General features: G+C 47.6%; 1 protein-coding gene and 1 long non-coding RNA gene across 4 annotated transcripts; one reads left to right on the top strand and one right to left on the bottom strand.

The window, feature by feature from the left end:
* Positions 1-1,458: 1,458 nt before the first annotated feature.
* On the bottom strand, positions 1,459-22,986 carry Adap2 (ArfGAP with dual PH domains 2). 3 transcript variants are annotated; one of them, XM_048366472.1, is made up of 11 exons: positions 22,767-22,986; positions 21,986-22,116; positions 20,283-20,374; positions 17,400-17,479; positions 15,421-15,533; positions 14,134-14,280; positions 9,005-9,088; positions 6,378-6,440; positions 5,375-5,452; positions 3,143-3,371; positions 1,459-1,860 (listed from the first exon to the last, which is right to left on the bottom strand). In XM_048366472.1, exons 1-11 carry the CDS (start codon positions 22,858-22,860, stop codon positions 1,826-1,828), a joined length of 1,146 nt encoding a protein of 381 aa, XP_048222429.1. In that variant the 5' UTR covers positions 22,861-22,986; the 3' UTR covers positions 1,459-1,825. The 3 variants fall into 3 exon arrangements, with proteins under 3 accessions (XP_048222429.1, XP_048222430.1, XP_048222431.1); XM_048366473.1 differs by lacking the exon at positions 9,005-9,088; XM_048366474.1 differs by lacking the exons at positions 20,283-20,374; positions 21,986-22,116; positions 22,767-22,986 and adding an exon at positions 17,834-18,398 and having other exon boundaries at positions 17,400-17,569.
* LOC125366070 lies at positions 3,728-10,532 on the top strand. Its single transcript, XR_007213779.1, has 3 exons — positions 3,728-3,847; positions 6,176-6,180; positions 10,507-10,532. It is a non-coding gene; the product is annotated as an uncharacterized LOC125366070 (long non-coding RNA).
* Positions 22,987-23,943: the final 957 nt, after the last annotated feature.

The raw sequence follows: 23,943 nt of genomic DNA, 5'->3' as shown, positions 1-23,943 counted from the left end.
ACTTCTGGTTTTCTGGTGGTTAATTGGAGGTAAGAGTCTCATGGACTTTCTTGCCCCGGCTGGCTTTGAACTACGATCCAAAGATCTCAGCCTCTTGAGTAGCTAAGATTACAGTGTGAGCCCCTGTTGCCTTGCAGGATGGTACTCAGGTTTGAACTCAGGGCTTTGTACTTGCTAGGACATATTTCCAACCAAAACATTTCTGATTGATGCTGAAAAATGACTGCTTGTGAAGGGTGAAAAGTAAGATTTTCAAATTCTTTCATAAACTTTTTAATATTAAAACTTTAAGTTTATATAAAATGTGCACAAATAAGAAAATAAATGCCTATCTATATTTCATTTAGATTCACCATTTTGCACAGTGATTATCTCAGTGTACATATATACTATACACACACAACACATGCATACATCCATGTATATGTAAAGGTACTACAGATATGAATACATACATATAATTTGCTCATACATTTGCATACATACACTTACTTTATGCTGAACTCGTTAAGTATTGTCTATAGACATCACTGTATTTTTCTTTAGTACATATATCCTAATAGCAGGAACACTTTTCCTATACAAATACAGCATGAGAGAGTGAGGGAAAGGGTGATATTGTCCAATAAGAAAGGTACTCTTTACCTGACTTATATAGCTGTAACCCCTTTGTACATCACCTTTATAATAACAGTAATTTTTTGAAAAAAAAGTGGAGAAAAATATAGTATGATTATTAAAATTGTACAGTGCCATTAGCTAATATACATCCATATTCTAATTTCTCCAATATCTCAATTATAACCTTTGTAACTTTTTTACGATTCTGAATCCAATCAAGAATCCTAAACTTAGCGAGCGCTGGTGACTCATGCCTGTAATCCTAGCTAATCAGGAGGCTGAGGTCTGAGGATTGCAGTTCTAAGCCAGCCTGGGCAGGAAATCCATGAGACTCTTACCTCAGAAAAAGCCAGAAGTCGCACTGTGGCTTAAGTGGTAGAGGGCTAGCGTTGAGCAAAAGAAGATCAGGGACAGTGCCCAGGCCCTGAGTTCAAGCCCCAGGACTGGAGGGAAAAAGAATTCTGAACTGTATCTAGTTGACATGTTTTAATCTCTTTTTTTTTTTTTTTTTGCCAGTCCTGGGCTTGAACTCAGAGCCTGGGCACTATCCCTGAGCTTCTTTTGCTCAAGGCTAGCACTCTACCACTTGAGCCACCACCACTTCCAGATTTTTCTGTTTATGTGGCACTGAGGAATCAAACCCAGGGCTTCATGCATGCTAGGCAAGCACTCTACTACGAAGCCACATTCCCAACCCTAGTATCCTTTAATCTAGAAATTCCCGAACTATTTTACCTTTCATGACATTGACATTTTGAAGTGTCTAGGCTAATTAATTAGCAGCAGGTACCTAAATGTGAATTTGACTTTGATTATTTCCTCATGGTTAGATCCAGATTAAATATTTACTTTTTATTTTGTTGGGCCACATGTCATCTGCATGAGGCTGTGTTGCTTTTTCATCCTGATGCCTCCACGTCAGATGGGAAAAGGCTCTGGGCCTTCATAACATTGCCACCTTGGGTGCAGTAGAACAGGGCTGTGGGTTCTTCTCTGTACCAGATCCACAGCTTTGTGAGGCCAGGCGGTGAGAACCAGAGGGAGTCCAGGCAGCAGTAGCAGAAATCTTCCCAGCTTCAGTCTTGTCAGAGCTCTCTGCCAGGGACAGCTGGTGAACCAGGGCAGAGGTGAACTCTCCTGTGCCCCAGGACCTCAGGTGCTCAGTGGCCAGTCTCCTCCTCAGTAATGACACTGTGACAAAAGGTCACCTGCTGCCATAGCCACTCTCTGCTGATGCAGCTACAAGGAAAACAGAAGACTGAGGGAGGGGGCTGTGGCAGTGCCATCAGGCTGGGGGGCAGTGACAGCACAGGGACAGTGTGCAATGACAGAGGGGGCCCCAATTTTTTTAAAAAGTTAATACAAGAGGAAAGAAAAACAATGCTGAATTTTAGAAACAGACTTGAGCCGGGAGCCGGTGGCTCCCACCTGTATAATCCTAGCTACTCAGGAAGATGAGATCTGAGGATCATTGTTCAAAGCCAGCCCGAACGGGAAAGTGCATGACACTTATCTCCATGTAATCACCAAAATCCCAGAAGTGGCGCTGTGGCTTAAGTGGTAGAGCACTAGCCTTGCGCTGAAGAGCTCAGGGACAGTGCCCAGGCACAGAGTTCAAGCCCCACGACCAACAAAAATATATAAATAAGTACAGACTGAAACAGTGAGAAACAGAGAGGCCACAGGTTCAAAAGGGAGAGAAAAGTAGTTCGACAAGCAAGCAGGGAAAAACTGGGAGGTGTGCATACACACCGCAGAGGCCATAGAGAACCGAAAGTGGTGGCTTGCAGACTTCCCTAACACCTCTGGATCCTTTTCTGAGGCTCTTTGGGACAACCAGTGAGTTTGTGTTTCTATGGTCAGACTCCAAGGGCACAAGGGCTTTCCCCCAGGGCTGCACAGGGGTCACCTGCTCAGCCTGTACTTTTCCAAACACAGAAGTTCTCTGTTGTGTCCCAGAAGGTGGCCCTGGGCCAGAAATGTCTTGCCCGTATTCAGCACACCTCCTCTGCGTGCAGGACTGCCAGGAGACAGGGGCCCCTCCCAGTGACACATGTGGGGTGATGCAGAAGAGCAGGAGGAGCAGAAGAGACAGACAAAAGGGTGGACCCAGGGAAAGGAAGGACATTAAAAATACCCTTCTCTCTGGGTGAGGAAGAATCCAGAATCTCAACAGCTGGCCAGTGGGGTGACCTCTCCTGACAATCTCAGGCCAGAGTTTTCTCATGAAGAAAGGAATGGGGTTGATAGTGGGGGTGTAGACAGGCTGCCCAGCTCAGTAGAATCCAGACTCAGCACCCAACTCCTCCCAAGGCACGTGGAGAAGGGCCCAGTTAGAGGAACTTGAGGATTGTGGGGGATTTCTGCAACAGAGTGCAATGTCTGTGTTTTTCCTTGGCAGGAAGAGAAGGCAATGAATGGAAAGCAGAGTCAGGGCTTTTGCTGCTGAGCTCAAAAGAAGAATAAAAGAACAAGTCTCCCCTCCTCCCCCACACACCCATACCCAGTCCCTGCTTCTCACTGAGGAGGTAGAGAGGCGATAAGGGGCGGGACAGGACATCTCGCAGACTTTCCAGCCACTCTCTCTGCTCCTTCTCACTGGGACAGGTGAAGATGAACCTCCGCTCCGGGGTGACCACGGTGAGGCCAGCTTTCCAGCGATTCCCTCGAACACCCTTGGGCAGGTCTTCACATACCTCATAACCCTGCTCGCGGCTCCCCAGAAAAACCTGGCCCTGCTCAAAGGCATCCTGAAAATCAAAGGCACCTGGTCATCATCAGATATGTCTATGGGGTGGAAGGGAGGCTGCAGCCCTGACAGGCTCCTGGCTCTATTTTGTTTTGTTTTGGTTTTTCAAAGTATTAGAAGCCTATTACCTATGGCTCATGTCTATAAGCCTAGCTACTCAGGAAGTTATGATCTGAGAACCACAGTTCAAAGCCAGAACAAGCAGAAAAGTCCAGGGACTGATCTCCAATTAGCCTGTAAAAAAACAAAAAACAAAAAACAAAAAGCAACCAAAACTGGAAATGGAGCTGTGACTTAAGTGGTAGGATATCAACTTGGAGTGAGAAGGACCACCAAGAGCCTGAAGTTCAGCTGGGCCTGGTGGCTCACACCTGTAATCCTAGCTACTTCAGGAGGCTGAGATCTGAGGATCACACTTTGAAGCCAGCCTAGGCAGGGAAGTCCAAGAGATTCTTAGTTCCAATTGACTACCAGAAAGTGGGAAGTGAGGGGCTGGGAATGTGGCTTAGTGGTAGAGTGATTTCCTAGCATGCATGAAGCCCTGGGTTCGATTCCTCAGCACCACATACATAGAAAAAGCCGGAAGTGGCGCTGTGACTCAAGTGGTAAAGTGCTATCCTTGAGCAAAAAGAAGACAGGGACGATGCCCAGGCCCTGAGTTCAAGCCCCAGGACTGGCCAAAAAACAAAACAAAACAAAAAGAATCCTATAGGGGCTGGGAATGTGGCCTAGTGGCAAGAGTGTTTGACTCGTATACATGAAGCCCTGGGTTCAATTCCCCAGCACCACATATATAGAAAACGGCCAGAAGTGGCGCTGTGACTGAAGTGGCAGAGTGCTAGCCTTGAGCAAAAAGAAGCCAGGGACAGTGTTCAGGCCCTGAGTCCAGGCCCCAGACTGGCAACAAAAAACAAAACAAGTAAACAAAAAGAATCTCATAGAATTTCTTGTCAGAGCTGGCTTTGAACCATGATCCTTAGATTTCAGCCTTCTGATTACAGGTGTGAACCACCAATGCCTGGCCCCAGGCATGATTTCGTTTGTCTGCCACTTGAGTCACAGCACCACTTCCGGCTTTATATGTGTGTGTGTGTGTGTGTGTGTGTGTGTGTGTGTGTGGTGCTGAGGAATGGAGGCTGAGGCTTCATGTATATGAGATGAGCACTTTACCACTAGGCTATATTCCCAGCCCCCACCCCCACCCCCAGGCATGATTTTGAAGAGCTTTGAAAACTTTTAAATAAATCACAAACATCACCTAATTAAAAAAAAAAATTTAACAGTCACTGAAGAGCACAGTTGGTACCTTCTTTGTGTGTGTGTGTGCGCGCACACGCGCAGGCATTACAGTGTTGGGGGGAGCTTGAATTCAGAGCCTGGGCACTGTCCCTAAGCTTTAATGCTTAAGGCTAGTTTTCTACCAGTTGAGCCACAACTCCACTTCTGGCTTTTTGTGGCTAATTGAAGACAATAGTCTCATAGCCTTTCTTGTCCTGGAGACTTTCCTGTCGGAGCTGGCTTTGAACCATCCATGATCCTTAAATTTCAGCCTTCGAAGTAGCTAGGATTACAGGCATGAGCCACCAACACCCAACCACAGTAGGTGCTTTCTATGCAGCAACTCAGATATTCACGATGGCCATCTACGAGCCAGGCCTACTTCCACAGAAAAACCAGGAACCCAATGGAGGAGTGTGGGCACCGTGCCCAGGGCACTACAAAGACAGGCCTGAGACACTACACCTCTCAAAAATTCTTCTTCCGCACCTCCTGGTTATAAGGGAGCTCCAGAGACTCAAGGAGGAAACACCTTATCTATTCACAATTGGCAGCCCTGGGGAAACCCACTTGGATTTCCCACACAGAAGCTGACTGAGAGAGAAGCAGGGGATACAGGCTTTCTCTCCAGGGTCCCCAGCCCTGGCACACCTGGGTAGTCTCTGACAAGCACTGAGCTGCATTTGTCTGGGGACATGTTGGGGATGAACCAGGAATGACTCTTACCAGAGGGTTCTTGTAATACAGCAGCCTCCTCTCTTGGGGATCCAGGGCAAACCACCTTTTCTTGAAAGGTTCTCTCTGCTGCAAAAGAGGGAACCTCTTACAAAGGGACAAAGGCTAAGGACAAAGGTCAGAGCCTGTCCTACTAGTTCTCCAGCCTGGCTTCTGCTGTCAGATGCCATAGTACCGCTCCTGGGGCTTGGACTTGTGCACAGACTCTGAAAGCTCTGTCCTCTCCTCCCTGCCCCAACTTCACCGCTGCAGCAGGAACTGCCTGGGGTTGGAAATGGTGCCCTCTGCTTTCTCAGGCTGTGGGCAGAGAAGGGAGCTGGGGAAGTCAGAAGTGGTCACTGCTCAGCAAGGCAGAAAGTGCTGGCTTGGGCCAAATTCTAACCTAGATCAAGGGGGAGAAGGGCCCAGAGCAAGAACTGGGATGTGGGGGGGAAGGTATGGGGGAGGGCCAAGTGACTGCCTGGCTAGTGGAGGAAGGAGCCTGAAACTACCCTTTGGATGCTTTTCCAAGTAGCTTGAGGTGCCATGCCCCTAACACTTAGCCCTCAATCCTGTAAAACCTTTTCCAAAAGCTTTGGAATACAACCAAGGGAATTACCAAGCTATCTTCTCTGTCCTCTTTCTCTTCCCCATCTTCCCTCAAGCACCTGGACCCTAGGCAGCCAGACTCTCCCCACCTAGCACCCAGGCTCCATCTCCCTCCACCCCACAGCTGGCCTTCCCTTCCTTAGGAAGGTTCTGGAACACCTGCTCAAGAGCTGTCCCTTCTCAGTTTTGCTTTCCCAGGAATAGAGTGGGTTTGATAGAGTTCTGAAGAACTCTAATGGGTAGGGGCTGACAGTGAGAAGCCTCTAGAAGAGTGCTGGATCTCACCCCAGCAAACAGCCAGTCTCCACTCACTCCTTCAACCCAGAACTCAGACTCTGTTCTGCCCTATGGATGGTGGTAACAGGTCACATGAGTCCCACAGAGAGAGCACAAGAGCAAAGTATACCTTTGGGCCAGTCTTTTCCATGAAGCCTTGTTTGAGGTAGTTCCGGGTGATGAAGGGCACGAGCTGGGGGAAGAGAGACAGACACTGAGCCCTACTCACACCCCAGAGGCTCAAGGCTCTCCATTGAATGTGGCTCCCAGACAAAGGGGAAGTATGGAAGTCAGAAGGATGTACATTCATGGTTTCTTGGTTATATTTGGTTCTTTTTTTTTTTTTTTTTTTGGCCAGTCCTGGGCCTTGAACTCAGGGCCTGAGCACTGTCCCTGGCTTCTTTTTGCTCAAGGCTAGCACTCTGCCACTTGAGCCACAGCGCCACTTCTGGCCATTTTCTGTATATGTGGTGCTGGGGAATTGAACACAGGGCCTCATGTATACAAGGCAAGCACTCTTGCCACTAGGCCATATCCCCAGCCCCTCTTGGTTATATTTGGAACCTGCACTGGATATGAGTATTCCAACCAAGTCAGTCAGCAGCATCCCAGATGTTTGCAGAGCTTACTGGTGCAGTCGAGTCATGCTGTTAGGGCTCCTTCAGTCCTGGGATATGGACTCAGGACAGGCTTGGAGGAAGCTGGGCCAGATGAAATAAAGCTGAGTGTCTGTTCCCCTCCTTCCCTCCTCTGGCTCAGTAGTCAGCACTCTGGACTCCCCACCCACTGAACCAGCAGTAAGCAGTTCTAGGTGCTGACTCAGCACCACTACCTCAAAGGACCCGACCCTTGGCCTTGTTAAAACCATGCATTGGAGGCTGGTGTCTCAGTGTGTCCCTATGCCTAGAGTGGATTCTGTCTCAGACACTCAGCCTCCTGCAAACTATGGAATTGAGGAGCATTGAAGCTGTCGAGGAAGACCAAACAGATAGAAAGAAGAACATTCCTGGATTGCTATAATCCCTCCATTCCTAGCACTTAAAAAATCATTTTATTAGTCCAGTGCTGGTGGCTCATGCCTGTAATCCTAGCTACTTCAGAGACAAAGATCTGAAGATTGTGGTTTGATATCAGCCTGGGGAAGTTAAGTCCATGAGACTCTTATCTCAGAACAAACTACTCAGAAAAAGCTGGAAGTGGAGCTGTGGCTCAAGTGGTAGAGCCATGAGAGAGAGAGAGAGAGAAGAAAAACAAAAGCTCAGGGACAGCATCTAGACCTTTAGTTCAAGCTCCAAGACTGGTGAAGCGCGTGCACATGTGCACACGCATCACACACAACACACACACACACACACACACAATCTTCTTCTACAAGCTATTTGGGAGACAGAGATAGAAGAATGGAGGTTCAAGGCCAGCCCAAGCAAAAAGAAACAATCCTCTTAGAGAGGAGCTACAATCAGGAACCAGACTACAGCACCTCAAAACTGGAAGGGACCCTAAAGATGGCATGGGTCAACCACCTCATAATCAGAAAGCATTGCTTAAAAAGATTCTATAACCTGCAAAGACCACACAGCAAGTCACTGATAGATATCCATGAGGACCTGGACCCTCTGCCTCAACCCAGCCTTCTGCCTCACACCATTGATCTTCCTTAGTCAAGATGGAGTCCCAGATGCCTGGGGATGACCAAAATGATGTTCTCAGACTCACCATTGCCTAGGCCATGGCTGGCAGACCTGCTCCCATTACAACTGTAACAGGGAGGCTCCCCAGGTTTCCCTGATGTTAGAGTAGGAATGACACCTTCAGTTACTCACGTGACCTTCCTGGGACTCAGGTTTTCATCAGAAAAATGGGAAAAATCACTCCACCTAACTAATCTAAGAAATGATGAGACGTGTGTGTGTGTGTGTGTGTGTGTGTGTGTGTGTGTGTATGCACCAGTTCTGGAGCTTGAACTTAGGGCCTGGAAACTGTGACTGAGCCTTTTTCTCAAGGCTAGCACTCTACCACTTGAGCCACAGTGCCACTTCTGTTTTGTTTTGTTTTTGTAGTTTAGTGGAGATAGGATTCTCACAGACTTCCCTTCTTAGGCTGGCTTCAAACTGTGATCCTCCTGAACAGCTAGGATTACAGGTATAAGCCACCAGCACTTGACTAGATTTTTTGTGTGTGTTCTTTCTTTTTTTGTTGTTTGTTTGCTTGCTTATTTTTAAGAATTATAAGATAAAATAGGCTCAAACAAGCCTTATAAGCCTGACATAGTGCTGACTACTCGTAATCCCAGCACTTGGGAGGCTGGGAGGTAGAGGCAGGAGAATAGTAAGTTTGAGGCCAACCTGGGGTTAATATAGTGAGTTCAAGGACAGCCTGAGCAAGAATGACGCCCTATCTCCGCACCAAAACCCCCAATCCAAAACCAGCCGAACAAAAACACTTTGTAAGCCGTTGTCAGGGTCATCTGAACATTTTAGTGGCAAAAGGGTCAGAAAAAGAAGCTCTAAGCCGAGCCCCTCAGCATTAGTGAGTGGCCATTGTCCTTGGGAAACCACTTTGAACACTGTTTTGCCTGGAATCCTTTAGTCTCCCCAGAACAAAGCTATCAGCTTCCCTTTGAGGTGCCCAGCCCCCAAGCTCCAAGGCCTTGAGTTATCACAAATCTAGTGGAGCCTCTGAGTATCCTGGGGTCAGGAGGCAAAGAGAGGAGGAGGTGGCAGCAAGGAGACTCAGCTGGGACCCACATTCACTCACCTCAGCCTCCGGGAGTTCAGGAAAGGCCACTTTGAGGTACTGCAAACGGGCTGCACGAAGGGCATTGAACCAGTCTACTATCTCCTGTCAGGAGAAATGCAAAGGACACAGACAGCCAGTGAGGTGGGGAGAAGGTCTGAGCCTGGTGGCAGGGTGAGAGTTATCCCTTATGAGGCAAACCCCAGGACAAAAAACAAAAGCTCAGAACTGTAGAATAGTAGGTGTGCTTGACCTAAGGAAGAGAAAGGGAAATGGTTTCATTCTTGTGAAACTGTATTCAAGTGAGTTTCTCAACCACCGAGTTACATCCGAGCCCAGTACTGCAGCTCTTTGAACAAGTCTTTCAACCTCCCAGTTCCAATTCTGAGGAGCTGAGTCCACCCTTTGAATCATCTTGTCCTGTCCAGCTTCTCCAGCCCTGGAAGGGCAGGGGGGTCATGTTAGCAAATAGATGAGTTTCATAAAAGCAGGTTTTGGCCTCAGCAAGTGCCCAAAATTCACCAAAATGAACCTGTAGGTACTGATATCAATGGTTCACCCCTGTAATCCCAGCTACTCAGGAGGCTGAGATCTGATGATCATAGTTTGAAGCCAGCCCAGGCAGAAAGTCCATGAGATTCTCATCTCCAATTAACCACCAAAAAGCCAGAAGTGGAGCTGTGGCTCAAGTGGTACAGCACTAGAATTGAGAAAAACAAACAAACTCAGAGACAGCTTCCAGGCTCTGAGTTCAAGCCCTAGGGCTGGCACAAAAACCAAATAACTAGTGAAATCTGCAGGATGAGTAGAATGTTGTAAGTAAAAGGTGAAGGTGTGGGAAATTTGGGAGAGATGGAGGAAGTGAGAATGGAATGGGTTGAGTGGATTGTAGTGGTAGTGAACGGAAGAAACTAAGGTGAAAGAACTTAAGCTAGCAGAGAGGACTTCTTAACTGTGCATGCTCCCACACAGTTGTTGAGGCTAGCCTGAGCTATAAGGTGAGAACATGTCTCAAATAACAAATAAGCTAGACAAAAACAAAACAGAAAGACTCTTTCTGGACCTCAGGCACTAAGTGAATGAGGCAAACCCAGAAAAGATGGATCCAACATTTTGCTTTACAAGGTCTCTCAAATTACAGGCTGGGGGGGGGGGGCAAATCCAATTGGCATTCATATTTATTTGACTCTTTAAAAAAATTGGAGGAGGGGCTGGGAATATGGTCTAGTGGCAAGAGTGCTTGCCTTGTATACATGAAAGTCCTAGGTTCGATTCCTCAGCTCCACATACATATATGGAAAAGGCCAGAAGCAGCTCTGTGACTCAAGTTGGCAGAGTGCTAGCCTTGAGCAAAAAGAAGCCAGGGACAGTGCTCAGGCCCTGAGTTCAAGCCCCAGGACTGGCCCCCCCGCCAAAAAAAAAATTGGAGGAGCTGGGAATGTAGCTTAGTGGTAGAGTGCTTGCCTAGCATGCATGAAGCCCTGGGTTCAATTCCTCAGTAACACATAAACAGAAAGAGCCAGAAGTGGTACTGTGGCTCAAGTGGTAGAACGCTAGCCTTGAGCAAAAGAAGCTCAGGACACACACAATTTGCCTTTGGCTCACACATGTACTCCTAGCTATTCAGGAGGCTGAGATCTGAGGACCATGGTTCAAAGCCAGCCCAGGCAGGAAAAGTCCCTGACACTCTTATCTCCAATGAAACACCAAAAAGCTAGAAGTAAAGCTGTGGCTCAAGTGGTACAGTGCTAGGCTTGAGCCCAAAAGCTTAGGAACAGAGCCCATGACCATTCAGATAAGCCCTAGTACCAACACACACACACACACACACACACACACACACACACACACACACACACACAGAGTGCCTCTAAGAAGTTAGGGGGCAACATCTTCAAATTCTTGTTTTAAAAGGAAACTGCATCTCAATCATCAAGGCTGCAACATTTGGGCCTGTAAAAATCACAATGAATTTGAATCAAGAGATTTGGACTTCCTCACTAATCAATATCCTAACTATGAATGGATCTGCAAGATGATAAATAATGAGACTAAGAGGGAAATAGAGAAAGAGGGAGGGAGGGAAGGAAGGAAGGAGGGAAACTAATTTTGAAATATCCCCAAAAGAAACCTATATATTTTTAGTTATCTTAGGTATGATTATCAAGTGCTGTGTCTATGTAATGCAGGTATTTGTTTTAAATAATATTTTTATTTTTATCCAATCTGACAGTTCATTTAATTTAAATTTACTATGAATTATGATTAGTGAAATAAAGCTTTCTTTTCTTTTTTGTGACAATCCTGGGGCTTGAACTCAGGGCTTGGGCAATGAGCTTTTGTGCTCAAGGCTAGTGCTCTACCATCTGAACCACAGCTCTACTTCCAGCTTTTTTGACAGGTTGGATATTCCTGCCCAGGCTGGCTTTGAAGCGCAATTCTCAGATCTCAGTCTCCTTAATAGCTAGAATTACACATGTGAGCCACTAACCCCCAGCTTTTTTTTTTTCTTGTTTGAGTCAGTCTCAATATGTAATCCTAGCTAGTGTGAAACTCTTGCTCCTCCTACCTCAGGTCCCCAAGTGCTGGGACTGTATATCCTTGGCTCAAGTGATTATTTTTCATCTTACATCAGTTTCCTGATTATCATTCTTTACCTTTGATTGTTGTTTTTCCTATTTTCTTACTCTCTAAGTTTGAATAAGGTTTAAATTTCTGCTGGTAAGTAAATTAATTCCTTGTATGGGAGTGTTTATCCCTAATACTTTAACATAAATTTTTTTTATTTCCAATAGCCATTTTTGTTGGCTCAAGAAAAAAAAGAATAAGAGTTTTAACAAGTTTTACACACTGCACAGTCTTTCTAAGCCCTTGATATGATTGTCATTTCAATCAAAATTTAAAAAAGCTCAGGGACACACGTGTGCCCAGGCCCTGAGTTTAAGGCCCAGGACTGGCAGGTTTTTTTTTGTTGTTGTTCCAATCGTCCATGCAGGCTTTCCTGTCTATGCAGGACACCAACCCAGCTTTCATGCTAGTCTACTTTACTTTTAAATTACCTTATATCCGAGCCCACTTGTAAACTATGAGGATTGCGGTTTGAGGCCAGCTGGAGCAAAAAGTGTTTTCAAGACCTCATCTCAATCAGTAAAAAGGTGGGCACAATAATGTACCTGTTATCCAGCTATGTAAGAAGCAGAAATAAGAGGATCACAATCTGAGTAAATGCAAAACCCTATCTGAAAAGTAACTCTAGCAAATAGGGATGGAAGTAAGACACGTGATTAAAGTAGTACAGTACCTTCCTAAGTGAGCACAAAGTCCTAGATTCAAACTCTAGTAGCATACACACACACACACACACACACACACACACACACACACACACACACACACACCTATTCGACTCCTCCAGGCACATTTTCAGCTCTTCATTGATGTTCATCTACCCTAAAGGCAAGCATGGCTGGGCACCAAAGGAAAGGGGAGAAGTGGCAGCTTCCACAACTAGGAAAATGGGAGGAGCAGGTTACACGAATGTCTGAGGAGACTCAGCAAAGTCATGGCAGTGACTGGCTGACATGAAGGGATTGCTCGAAGTGTCTAGCCAATTGGCAGATACTCCAGACTCCACAAACAGAGAACCAGGGATCCCTTCTACATCTCTCAGACTACCCAACTCCTAAGATTTTGGTAAAGCCAATCAAGGAAACTGAGAAAGCTAACTGCTTTTAGAATTCTTACTAATCTTGGAAATGAGGCTTTTCAATGTAAAGAACAAAGGGGTGTGACATCACTTGACCCTTGGGATTACAGAATAACTTGCCCCTGTTAGAAAGAGTGTATTCTCTCCCTTTCTCCTTTTCTTTCTCTCCCTTTCATTTTCTTGTCCTTTCTTCCCCTTTTCCTCTCTGTCTCTCTCTCCTCTTAGACACACACACACACACACACACACACACACACACACACACACACACACACACACACTCCTCCTGATTCCTCTCTCTCTCTCATAGACCATACTACTTCTGGCCCTTGAAATAAATACTACATGCCTTTTCTGTCTGGGCCCTTAAAGCCAGAGTGTAGCAGATTTGTAACAGTTACCAATGCTTAAGCAGAAACTTTTTGCTCTGAAAAGCTTCTTCTGCAAACCCTTCCCTCTGTATTATTTGTTTGGAAAGCCTTTTTTCTTTTTTCTTTCTTTTTTGTTGGCAGGTCCCAAGGCTTGATCTCTGGACCTGGGTACTGTCCCTGGGCAGCTTTTGCTCAAGGCTAGAACTCTACCACTTGAGTCACAGCACCACTTCCAGCTTTTTCTGTGATTTAATTGGAGATAAGTCTCACAGACTTTCCTGCCTAGGCTGGCTTTGAACTGCGAGCCTCATATCTCAGCCTCCTGAGTAGCTAGGATTACAAGTATGAGCCACTGGTGCCTAGTTTGGAAAGCCTTTTTTCCATTTACACACACCCCTATAGGTCGCTTGCCTATCTCTGTGTCTCCAGAGTGCCAACCACTGTCATCAATGTCATCAACAGAGCCTATTCTTCCACCTTCCTCATGGCCCACAACTCTGCCCCATTCACTGCCACTGTCCCCAGAACTTTTACACATTACAGAGGCTCAAGAAAGATTTGTTAAAAGACCGAATTCATCCATCAGTAAATAATACAGATGTGCAATCGGCCATAAGATGCCCTTTACATCACTGCTATAATCACATTTCCCACGCATGGCTCCAGGTTGCTAGGCGCTACAGTCCATAGACAAGCACACAGAATCTGCAGGGAAGAGACTACCCAGGAGCACAGCTGACTGCAGCAGCCAGGGCTCCAGATGTCTGCTCTTCAGATCTTTGCTCATCAGACTACACCACCAGGCACTCTGCTCAAACCCAGGAGGAAGGAAGCAAGGAGGCTGCTGTCAGGGTAACCTGTGTCATCACCCCGGTATGAGCAACCATTGGGAAGGCCCAGTCCCTGTATCTGGGGCTTGACTTTTGGTGTCAGGGTTGTCCCGCCAGCAGGGACATGTAAGGTGGTAATATCTGTGCAGAACTGAGGAGCCGCTGACTGTGGGACATGAGGAAATGTACAATGGGGTGGCAAGCTGAGCCTGCCAAGTCCCAGGTGCCAGACTGAGGGCTTACTTTCCCACGTTCATGATATACAAACAGGTTCCGGATGTGGCCTTCTTTCCTGTAGGTGATCTGCAGCCCATGTGGGTGCCCTATTTTCTCTGTCTGGAAGGTGGCATTCAAATCCTTGATGCTGATGACTGCTTTGGGGCCTTTACTCTGAAGGAGAGAAAGAGGCTTGTCAGATGCTCACACTCAGCACTGTGACTTACCTCCTCATCAAGATCCCACACACTTAAAAAAAAATAAATCTGGGTTTTGAAGCCCAGGGCCTTGCACTTGCCCAGCAGGTATTCTACCACTTGAGCCATACCTCCAGCCCCAACCAAAACTCAGCCTGGGCAGGAAAGGCCATGAGACTCTTATCTTCAATTTACCACCAAAAATCCAGAAGTGGGTGTGGCTACAGTGGTAGAGCACTAGCGTTGCACATAAAAGCTCAGAGACAGCACCTAGGCCCTGAGTTCAAGTCCCAGACACACGCACAATAATAATAATAATAATAATAATAATAATAATTTACAGCAAATGTCTATAACCCCAGAACTTGGGGAGGGCTGAAGCAGTAAGATTGAGAGTTCAAAGCCAGCCCTAGCTACATAGTGAGACCCTGTCTCAAAACAGCAGCAACCAAAAGATATTACTAGTAGATTACACAATGATCACACACACACATACACACACACACACACACACACACACACACACACACACCATGCCCCTGCATCCTGCAGGGTATCTCTGGCATAAGTTTGATCTTTGTCTTTCTAGATTCCCTTCATATTTGTACTCATAAAAATATATCTATGAGCAAAGGTATAGAATTGTCTTATGTGTTTTTGTTTGATTTTTGTTTTGAGATGCTAGGTGAACAAGTAGGCTGAGTAAGTAGGAGGCCCTGAGTTAAAACCCTGGTACTGGCACAGAAAAAACAAAGTGTTTGGAGGTTCTCTTGAATGTGCTCAGCAAGTACTCTACCACTAAGCCATGTCCTGGTGCTTGGTTTGTTTTGTATATATGTTCCTAACTGCATTATTTATGACAGCCAAAATTTGTGTGTGTGTGGGAATGCCATACACACATACAGTGGAATACTATTCTGCAGTAAAAGTAAGTGACATGTTCGAAACGTGTTAAAATGTGAATGGATGCTGAAGAGTTCAGGTGCAGTGACAGAAGTCTATTACAAAAGGCTCATGTTATATGATTCGGCTTATATTTACAAGAATGTCCCAGCGTGGCAGCCACCTGACCAAGCCCAGGGTTCAGGGAGAAAGCACTCTCCTACCGGCCTCTTACCTCTTCCTTGGTGTAGTACTTCAGGAGGCCTTCTCTGGCCAGAAGGACAAACCTCCTCCTCAGGAACTGAGCATTGTCCCTTCCCCGCTTCCACAGGATTCCTTCACGGTTACCTTAAGCCACCCAGGAGGACAAGGAGTGAACACACATGACCTCAGATGAACACTCAGCCAACGGACCCACCGGGGCTTAAGGGGAAGAAAGAGCCCTCCATGTTGCCCAAACTGTGCTATTTCAGCTACAAGACACAAGGGTCCTGTCTGAAGCTGACTCTGTGATGCCTTATTTCAGCCTCACTTTTCCCATGGTGCAAAATCTTTCTTCTTTGGTCTTGTTACAAGACACAAAAAGCTCTTAAAAAGCCTAAGTCTGCTGGGCACTGGTAGCTTATGCCTGTAATCTTAGCTACTCAGGAAGCTGATCTCTGAGGATATTAGTTCAAAGCCAGCTGAGGCAGGAAAGTCTGTGAGACTCTTTATCTCCAGTTAACTACCAAAAAGCCAATAGTGGAGCTGTGGGTCAAATGGCAGAGACTACTAGCCTTGAGCACAGAAGCTCAGGGACAACACTTATGCCTTTAGTTCAAGCCCAAGGATAGGCACAAAGGGGAAAAAAAGGCTAAATCCTGGTCATCGTGCTTATAATCTTAGCTATTCAGAAGGCTGAAACCTGGAGGATCACAGTTCAAAGACAACCGGGGCAGCAAAGTATGAAAAACTTCATCTCCAATTAACCAGAAAAATGCCAGACTGGAGGTGTGGCTCAATCAGTAAAGAAACAGGGTGATCAAGAAATCTGAGTGAGAGTGCAAAGCCCTGAGTTTGAGCCCCAGTATGAGAGAGAGAGAAAGAGAGAGAGAGAGAGAGAGAGAGAGAGAGAGAGAGAGAGAGAGAGAGAGAGAGACAGAGAAACAGAGAGACTATGTGGGAGGCAGAGGTAGGAAGATTGAAACCTGAGACCCCCTTGACAAAAGCATTAGACCCTATCTGGAAAAACTAACTGAAAAGGACTGTAGTCATGGCTTAAGTGATAGAACCCTTGCCTAGCAAGTTCAAGGCCTTGTTAACTCATAAGAAACTGGACTGATTCCCAAAAAGTTCTTAAATACATACAGTCTTGCCCAACTTTACATTGACACCAGACTATTATTATATTGAGAATGAAGCCGAGAGAGTATGGGAGGCTCACACCTGTAATCCTAGCTGCTCAGGAGGGTGAGATCTAAAGATCATGGTTTGAAGCCAGCCCTGGCAGGAAAGCCTATGAGACTCCTATCTCCAATTAACCAGCAAAAAGCCAGAATTGGAGCTGTGGTTCAAGTGGTAGAACACTAGCCATGAGCAAGAGAGCTCATGACAGCACCCAGGCCCTGAGTTCAAGCCCCAGGATCAGCACACACACACACACACACACACACACACACCCCAAAAAGAAAGTTTGGAAATGAGTGGCCTTGAGGCACCTGCTGGTTTAAAGAATGATTTGAGATCCTAGTAGTCAGGAGAATTGAGTATTGGCTGCTGCTGGTGCTCCAGGAATAGCTCTAAGCCCCCTGTTCTCTCAGTGTCAGCTTGGATTCAGGCATTGACCTGTTCATGAAGCTGTTCCCCACAACAGGGCAAAGAGGGAGGTGGAAATCCAGCCTCGGCTCCTCACCAAGCACCCGGCTCCCCCAGTACTTACATTAGCAAGGAGCAGAGATGCTGTTCTAATCCGTCTGCCAGTGGGGGAGGCCTCCCAGTTCACACCAGGCCTTGCTAGGACTTAGCACACACGTGCTTCTCTACAGCCAGACCAGAAAACCCTACATGTGCATGGACCTGGGGTTTCCAGGCAGAGGAACCCACACCTTGGCTTCTGAGGGTGAAGCCACAGAGGCAGGCATCTCTCGGGTGAAACTTTCTCCTTACTTCATGAATTTGCTCTCTAGGGCTCATTAGAACACAAATCTCAAAAAAAGAAAAAGAAAATAACTTTACCTGGCATAGAGATGGGTTTCCCATTAGCCATAAACTCCTGTCTCTCATACTTAGCTCGAATCCACTGTTCCTTTAAGACCCTAAGAAGAGAGGAGCTTTGGTCAGCTTTGTGTCTGCTGGAGTCTCTTCCCACAGCTGAGGGCAGGAACATCATAGTAGCTGCCTGGCTGCTGCCTGGGAGGGACGGAGGGACAGAGGGACGGGAACCCTGTCTTTCTTTTTTTTTTTTTTTTTTTTGGCCAGTCGTGGGCCTTGGACTCAGGGCCTGAGCACTGTCCCTGGCTTCTTCCCGCTCAAGGCTAGCACTCTGCCACTTGAGCCACAGCGCCGCTTCTGGCCGTTTTCTGTATATGTGGTGCTGGGGAATCGAACGTAGGGCCTTGTGTATCCGAGGCAGGCACTCTTGCCACTAGGCTATATCCCCAGCCCCGGAACCCTGTCTTTCTCAGCCTCAGGAATGTTTACATTGGATGCTGGGTAGTTCTTTCTTATGGGGAACTGTCCTGTGCTTTGTAGAATGTGGAACACTATTTCTGGCCTCTTTACTAGTTCACAGTAACACCTAACATCCATGTGTGATACTAAGAATATCTTCACACATTATCAAATATCTCCTGCAAAGAAATTTTTCTCCCTGTGGGTTCTCTGAGAATCTTAGGTTATTTTAACACCAGTCTTAGCCTTCTAGGTCACTGAGGAAGGAACCAGCAACCCTGGACTCCTACATCACCTCCTCCTACTGCATATGCATAAACTTGAGTTAGGACAGTCCAAGAGCCTCTTCCTGGGACTGCTCATGAACCCAGGGATTGCTCTACTGAACAGAACTGTAGTCCTGAGGCCTGACCACTTAGGATCTGATCTCAGTCTATCAATTGATCCACTGTGGAACCAAGAGCTAGTTACTTAACTCCTTCAAATTTTGGACATACAGGGCTGGGAATGTGGCCTAGTGGTAGAGTGCTTGCCTAGCATGCATGAAGCCCTGGGTTTGATTCCTCAGTACCACATAAACAGGAAAAGCTAGGTGTGGTGTGGTGACCCAAGTGGTAGAGTACTAGCCTTGAGCAAAAGTAGCTCAGTGACAGTGTCCAGGCCCTGGGTTCAAGCCCCAGGATTGGCAAAAAAAAAAAAAAAGGACATTCAACAGCAACACTATAGCAGCCTACATCACAGTACTTGAGAGGATTTGATGCATGTAAAGGGCCTAGCACTGTGTGGGTGTTTAAAGCCATCCACAACTCCTGATGAAAAACCATGCAACCAAGAGCAGACTTATTTTAATTGTTTGGTAGCCTCTTACATTTCCCAGGTACAGGTTCCAAGGCTTGCATGCCCTTACTCCTTGAGCACAGGAATGATCAAGAGTGAAGTATTGGCCTAAACTGGTCATCTAGAGGTCTAGTCTTCCCTGGGCCCTATGAGCTGAAAGGACTAAATCTGGAGCAGAGACTGACTGGAAGCCATCCCCGGGGGTCCTTTCTGGAAAGTTCGGTTGTAGATTGGTGCCTGGAAGCAACCTTGTTGGCAGTAGCAGGAAGAAAGTCTGGCAGGGATGGAACATGCAGGGATGAGGGCCAGAGAGTGAGACTCTTGGTTTGGCTCTTTCTGAGAGTGATTCCTCGTCTGTCCTTTGATGGTCTGGTTCCCCAGAACCCAAATTCTCCTTGTACTTGAGCCAGCTCAAATTATCTATCTGTCTGTCTATCTATCTATCTATCTATCTATCTATCTATCTATCTATCTATCCTCAGCTGTAGTGGGGTTTGAATTCGAGACCTTGTGCTTGCTAGACAGGTGTTCAACCACTTAGGTCACACCTTTGGCCCTTTTTCATTAGTTATTTCTTGCATAGGGTCTGATGTTTTTGCCCAGGACAGCCTCATTCATGCTCCTTCTACTTATAGATTCCCTGTAGCTGGATAATTGGTGTGAGACATTTTTGTACCCACTTGTTGTTTTTTATTGGTTGAGATCAGGTCTTGTTAACTTTTTGCAGAGGATTCTCCCAATCTCACCACCTGAGTAGTTGTAATTACAGCCATGAATCACCATGCCCAGCCTTAATTCTCTACCATTAGGATCACAGGGTTTCTGTCACTTGTTATCAAGAGTCTTTCCTGATCTAGGGCTGTTGGCTCATATGTATAATCCTAGCTACTCAGGAAGCTGAGATCTGAGGGCTCCTGTTCAAGGCCAGCCCTGACATAAAAGTTCTTGAGATCCCATCCCTAATTAACCAGCAAAACTCCAGAAGTGAAGATATTGCTCAAGTGGTACCAGCTTTGAACAAATATATCCAAGTGCAAGTTTGAAGCCCTGAGTTCAAGTCTTAGTATCTCCCCTTCCCCGCCTCCAAAAAAAAAAACAACCCGAACCCTGGTCTTCTGCATGCAAAATTGTGCTTTCCCTGCTACTCCACCTTCTATTAGTAGTTTTTGGGGCTGTCTATGTGTTAAGAAATTACAGAACTGCCAGGTCTAGTTATATAGTTTGTGCGCTGTCCATAAGGGTATGATCAGGGATCTGCAGCTCAACTTGATAGAACAGCTCTAAACCAACACTCAGAAACTGATCCTGCTAAGCTACCAGTGCTTCTGTCCTCTTCAGGCTATGAGAACATCAGAGGCAGGAAAAGAGATCATTGAGAAAACTCTCCACTTCACAGCTGTGGAAACCATGGTCCAGAGAAGGGGAGGGACACCAGGACAAGAGAAATGGAGAGGCTGTGTCCTCCACAACTGTACCAAATGCTTTCTTGGATCTCATTATTGATGAGGCCACAGAAAAGCCCACCCCAGACAAAGGCCCCAGGGATGAGTGAGAGGTGAACAGGGAACCAGGAAGACCCCTCCCCCAGCTTTTAAAGAATCAGCCACTTACAGGCAGTCATTGGCCTGGGGGATGTAGTAGAATGCTGGAACTCTGGCTTCGAACTTGGCTTTCACAAGGAAGTTCCCGTTGTGGATCATAAACTGCAAGACAGCAACAATTTGGAGGTAATATTAAAACTTGAAGGAAAAAAATGAAATGAAACCATGGTCTACACGGAAGGTCATGGGTTCACTAGCTGGGAAGCTGGGTCAGGAGAAACTGCCTCCAGGATGACACTCCTCACACTGGGAAGTCCCAGGCTGGAACAGCACTCATACTTCCTATAGAAACAGCGCATTATCATTCTTACACATGACTTCATTGGAGCCTCTCACCATTTAACATTACCATCTACATTTGAGAGGTGAGGAAATGGAGGCTCATAAAGGTTAGGTTTGCACAAAACAACACAGCAAAAGCAGCAAGTTGGGATTTGAACCCAGAGCCATCTGGCTCAAAAGCTCATGCTCCTTCTCCTACTCTCTTAACAGATAGCCAGGATCTCTGCAACCCTGAAAGTGTGCAGGCGTCCCAGGTAGCTGGAGGAGAAAAGAAGCAGCTGCTGCCCCTATAGAGAAAATAGCGGTCAGGAAGGGTCACTGGCCCAGAAGCTGATATGACCCCTGTGATATGTGACATAACATCTGGCAATGGCGTATCTGAGGTGAGAGCAGGATTCAGGAGAAACTCCAGGGTTGCACTGTGTCCTTGGGCACAGTGAATCCTACTCTCCTCTTCCCCAAGGGAGGCAGAGGGCTAGAATGTGGCATATGATATGCACCAACTTTGGGCCCCAACGTGGACCACGTTCTAACTCTGCCATTAATGTGATGAGTGATCCTTGGGATCTCATGTGTACAAATGATTCCAGGGAGGAGGAGGAGGAAGTGTCACACAGGGAGTTGGGTGGGCTGGTTGGCGGTTTCTTCACACAATGGAATGTTAAGCGCCAGAGGGGCAGCCATTGCACCATATCCCTACTCTCTCCCAGCACCCACCATATAGGACTGTGTGTGTAGACTGAACAAATAAATCATCCAGAGGTGTCTGGCTTAGAATGAGTGCTCAGTGATGTCACTGGCTTCTCTAGTCCAGCAGCAGAGTGTACAACTGCATGCTCTCTGAAATCTTTCTGCCCCAGATGATAAGATTGTGTTAGGATCACCATGGAGGAGCTGAAGCTTCTTCATGCCAACAGGCAGGAGAGTAGAGTGGGCCTGCCTGATTCCTGACTAGGGGAAGGAGCAAGGGTTAGAGACTATGAATCAGAGCATTTCTCTTTCACCAGTCCAGAACCTCTACTAATGATGAGAGCAACTTTTATTTGCTTACATTGTGTCTAGGCTGAGCCTGCATTTTAACCCTAAGGGCAGCCCAGTGAAAGGGTGGTAGTTCATCCATAATACAGATGTGGAAACAAAGTGTCCAATTAGAATTAAATAGCCTAAGGCCTCACCCTTGCCAGGCAGAGGCTGTACTATTTGTGTCACACCTCTACCCCTGGAAGCTTGTAAGTGAGCCAATAATGCTGACTCTGGGTTTGAACTCAGAGCCTCTGTCTAAGCTGCCATCTACTAGGCTGTGTTTTCTCTCATTTGTCATGAATGGCCCCTCTCTGTGGCTTCCTCCCCTGTGGAATATGTGCGCCTTCCCTGAGCCTGCACTCCCGCTCTTGGCTTCCAAGTTCTCCACGTGCGCTCGCTCCTTCCTACCTCTACAATATCGTCATCCCAGAAGTCAAGTCTCACGGATTTAACCTTGCTGATGTCGGGGAAGTTGCGGTGCACGCCCGAGCAGTGGAGACAGATGAAGACGCCCAGTTTGTAGGAGGCCCAGTCGGGATCTGCAGGGCGGGAGCGCAGGAGTGCAGCTGAAGGCAACAGGAAGGGGACCGGGGACTGGGATAGGCAGGGCCTGACAGTTTGGATCCCAGGGCGGTGTGGAACCGCCCTCTCTCTCCCCACCTTGAACAACTAAATTGCCGGCCTGAAACTTCTGGTCAGCTTGGGACATGGAAGCCACAGAACCGAAGGGGAACCGAGAGAAAAGTAAGGGAGGGACCGGCTTGGGGGCGGGGGGGGGGCGTGTCGGCAGGGAGCCACAAGTGGGGAGGCCTGGATCAAGACCCTCCAATGTCCTTGGGGTCAGTGCGCTTGAGTGGGGAGCCGAGGAGAAGAGGCTGGCGGGATCCTTAGGAGAGCCAGGAGTCCTGGACCCCCTCTCAGAGTACTGGGTCTGGATCGGAGGGTGTGGGAAGTGCGGTAGTCCCCGGGAGGTTGAGAGAGCGGTAGGGGAAATGAGCCGGACACCCCGGCTGGCTCCTGGACCCGGCCTTGGGGTCTCAGGGTCAGTGAGTGGGGGTGCGGTTCAGGATCTAAGTGGGCGGAGTCCAGGCACGAGTGGGTCCCGCAAGGACGCGCCCGGGGAGGAATGCGGCGAGCCCGGGCTGGTGGGCGTCCTGGGCTGCACCTGCCCCGCGCCCCGAGTCCTTACCCGCCGCCCCGCAGTCGGCGCAGTGCGCATTGCCAGTGCCGGCCGCCTGCAGCAGCTCCAGCAGTCGCTTCTTGTTCCGCTCTCGGTCGCCCATGGCCGGCCCGGGGGGCGGGGGGGGGCGGTTAACGGGGCTTAGCCCGGCTGCCTCCCGGCCAGCGGCCACCCATGGCGGTGCACTTTCCTCCGGACCAGGCAGAGAATCCAGCCTACCTGGCCGCCTGCCCCGCGCCAACTGCGGCAGACCACGCCCTCACTGCGGCAGACCACGCCCCCATGATGAAGCCATGCCCCTGGCTACTCCGCCCAGCCAGTAACCGCGCCCCCCATGACCTCTAGTTCCGCCTCCGGGCCTCTTGCCACGCCCCTGCCTCTTTCCGTCCAGCGACTGGCCACGCCCCTAGGATCCCTAGCGCCGTCCCCAGGGTCCCCCATCCTTGGCCATCCTCCCCAAGGCTTGTCCGGCAGCCCTGTCGCAGGAAGTATTGCAGGGTGCGGTGCGAATCCTGGTCTAGACCTTGGTGCCAGAGACTCACACCTGTAATCCTAGTTCCTCAGGAGGCTAAGATCTAAGGACCAAGTTCAAGGCCAGCCTGAGCAGACAAGACCAATAAGATGCTTATCTCCAGTAAAGCGCAAACAAAAACCAACCAACAAACAAAAAAAGCCAGAAGTGGAGGTATGGCTCAAGTGGTAGAGTGCTAGCTAGCCTTGAAGGAAAAAAAAAAAAAAAAAGCTCTGCAACAGCGACGAGTTCAAGCCCTAGGACTGGCACCAAAATAAATAATCCTGGTCTTCCAGATGATAGCTTGCAAGAACATGGACAACCTATACAGAACCTAGTTTTCATCTGTGTAAAAGGATTCAGGACAAGTCCGGACCTCTGTTCCTTGGGAAAATATAAACAGGCTCTAACTTTTGTTAAAACCTTCTACCGGTGTGTATAGATATCCAAATGCCACTTCCCCCAAAGCTTTGCTTGCTACCCCATCTCCAGCAATCCTTCTAGACCCTACTCTGCTCCTTGGTGGAATTCAAGGATCCTTTCTGGCCCTGAGTACTTTTATCCACCTGCACCCTCTGCCCCCAAGCACACACACCCACAGCTTTCACTCTAGAGTTCGAAGACAGCGAGTTTTATCCTTGTGTCCCTCACAGCTTCTAGAAAGAGCACCTGGAC

Source organism: Perognathus longimembris, chromosome 17 (assembly GCF_023159225.1).
Source record: "Perognathus longimembris pacificus isolate PPM17 chromosome 17, ASM2315922v1, whole genome shotgun sequence".
Lineage (NCBI taxonomy): Eukaryota > Metazoa > Chordata > Mammalia > Rodentia > Heteromyidae > Perognathus > Perognathus longimembris.
The sequence above is the reverse complement of the archived record's forward strand: the minus strand, read 5'-3'. Positions and strand labels throughout refer to the sequence as shown.

What these genes read in the sequence shown, in the direction of transcription:
- Adap2 (XM_048366472.1), bottom strand. Translation starts at nt 22,860, where the DNA reads ATGGGCGACCGAGAGCGGAACAAGAAGCGACTGCTGGAGCTGCTGCAG. An exon ending in CGCCGACTGCGGGGCGGCGG is followed by an intron (nt 22,117 to 22,766) that starts GTAAGGACTCGG and finishes CCCGCCCTGCAG; the next exon opens with ATCCCGACTGGGCCTCCTAC. An exon ending in TGTATTACAAGAACCCTCTG is followed by an intron (nt 3,372 to 5,374) that starts GTAAGAGTCATT and finishes TTTGATTTTCAG; the next exon opens with GATGCCTTTGAGCAGGGCCA.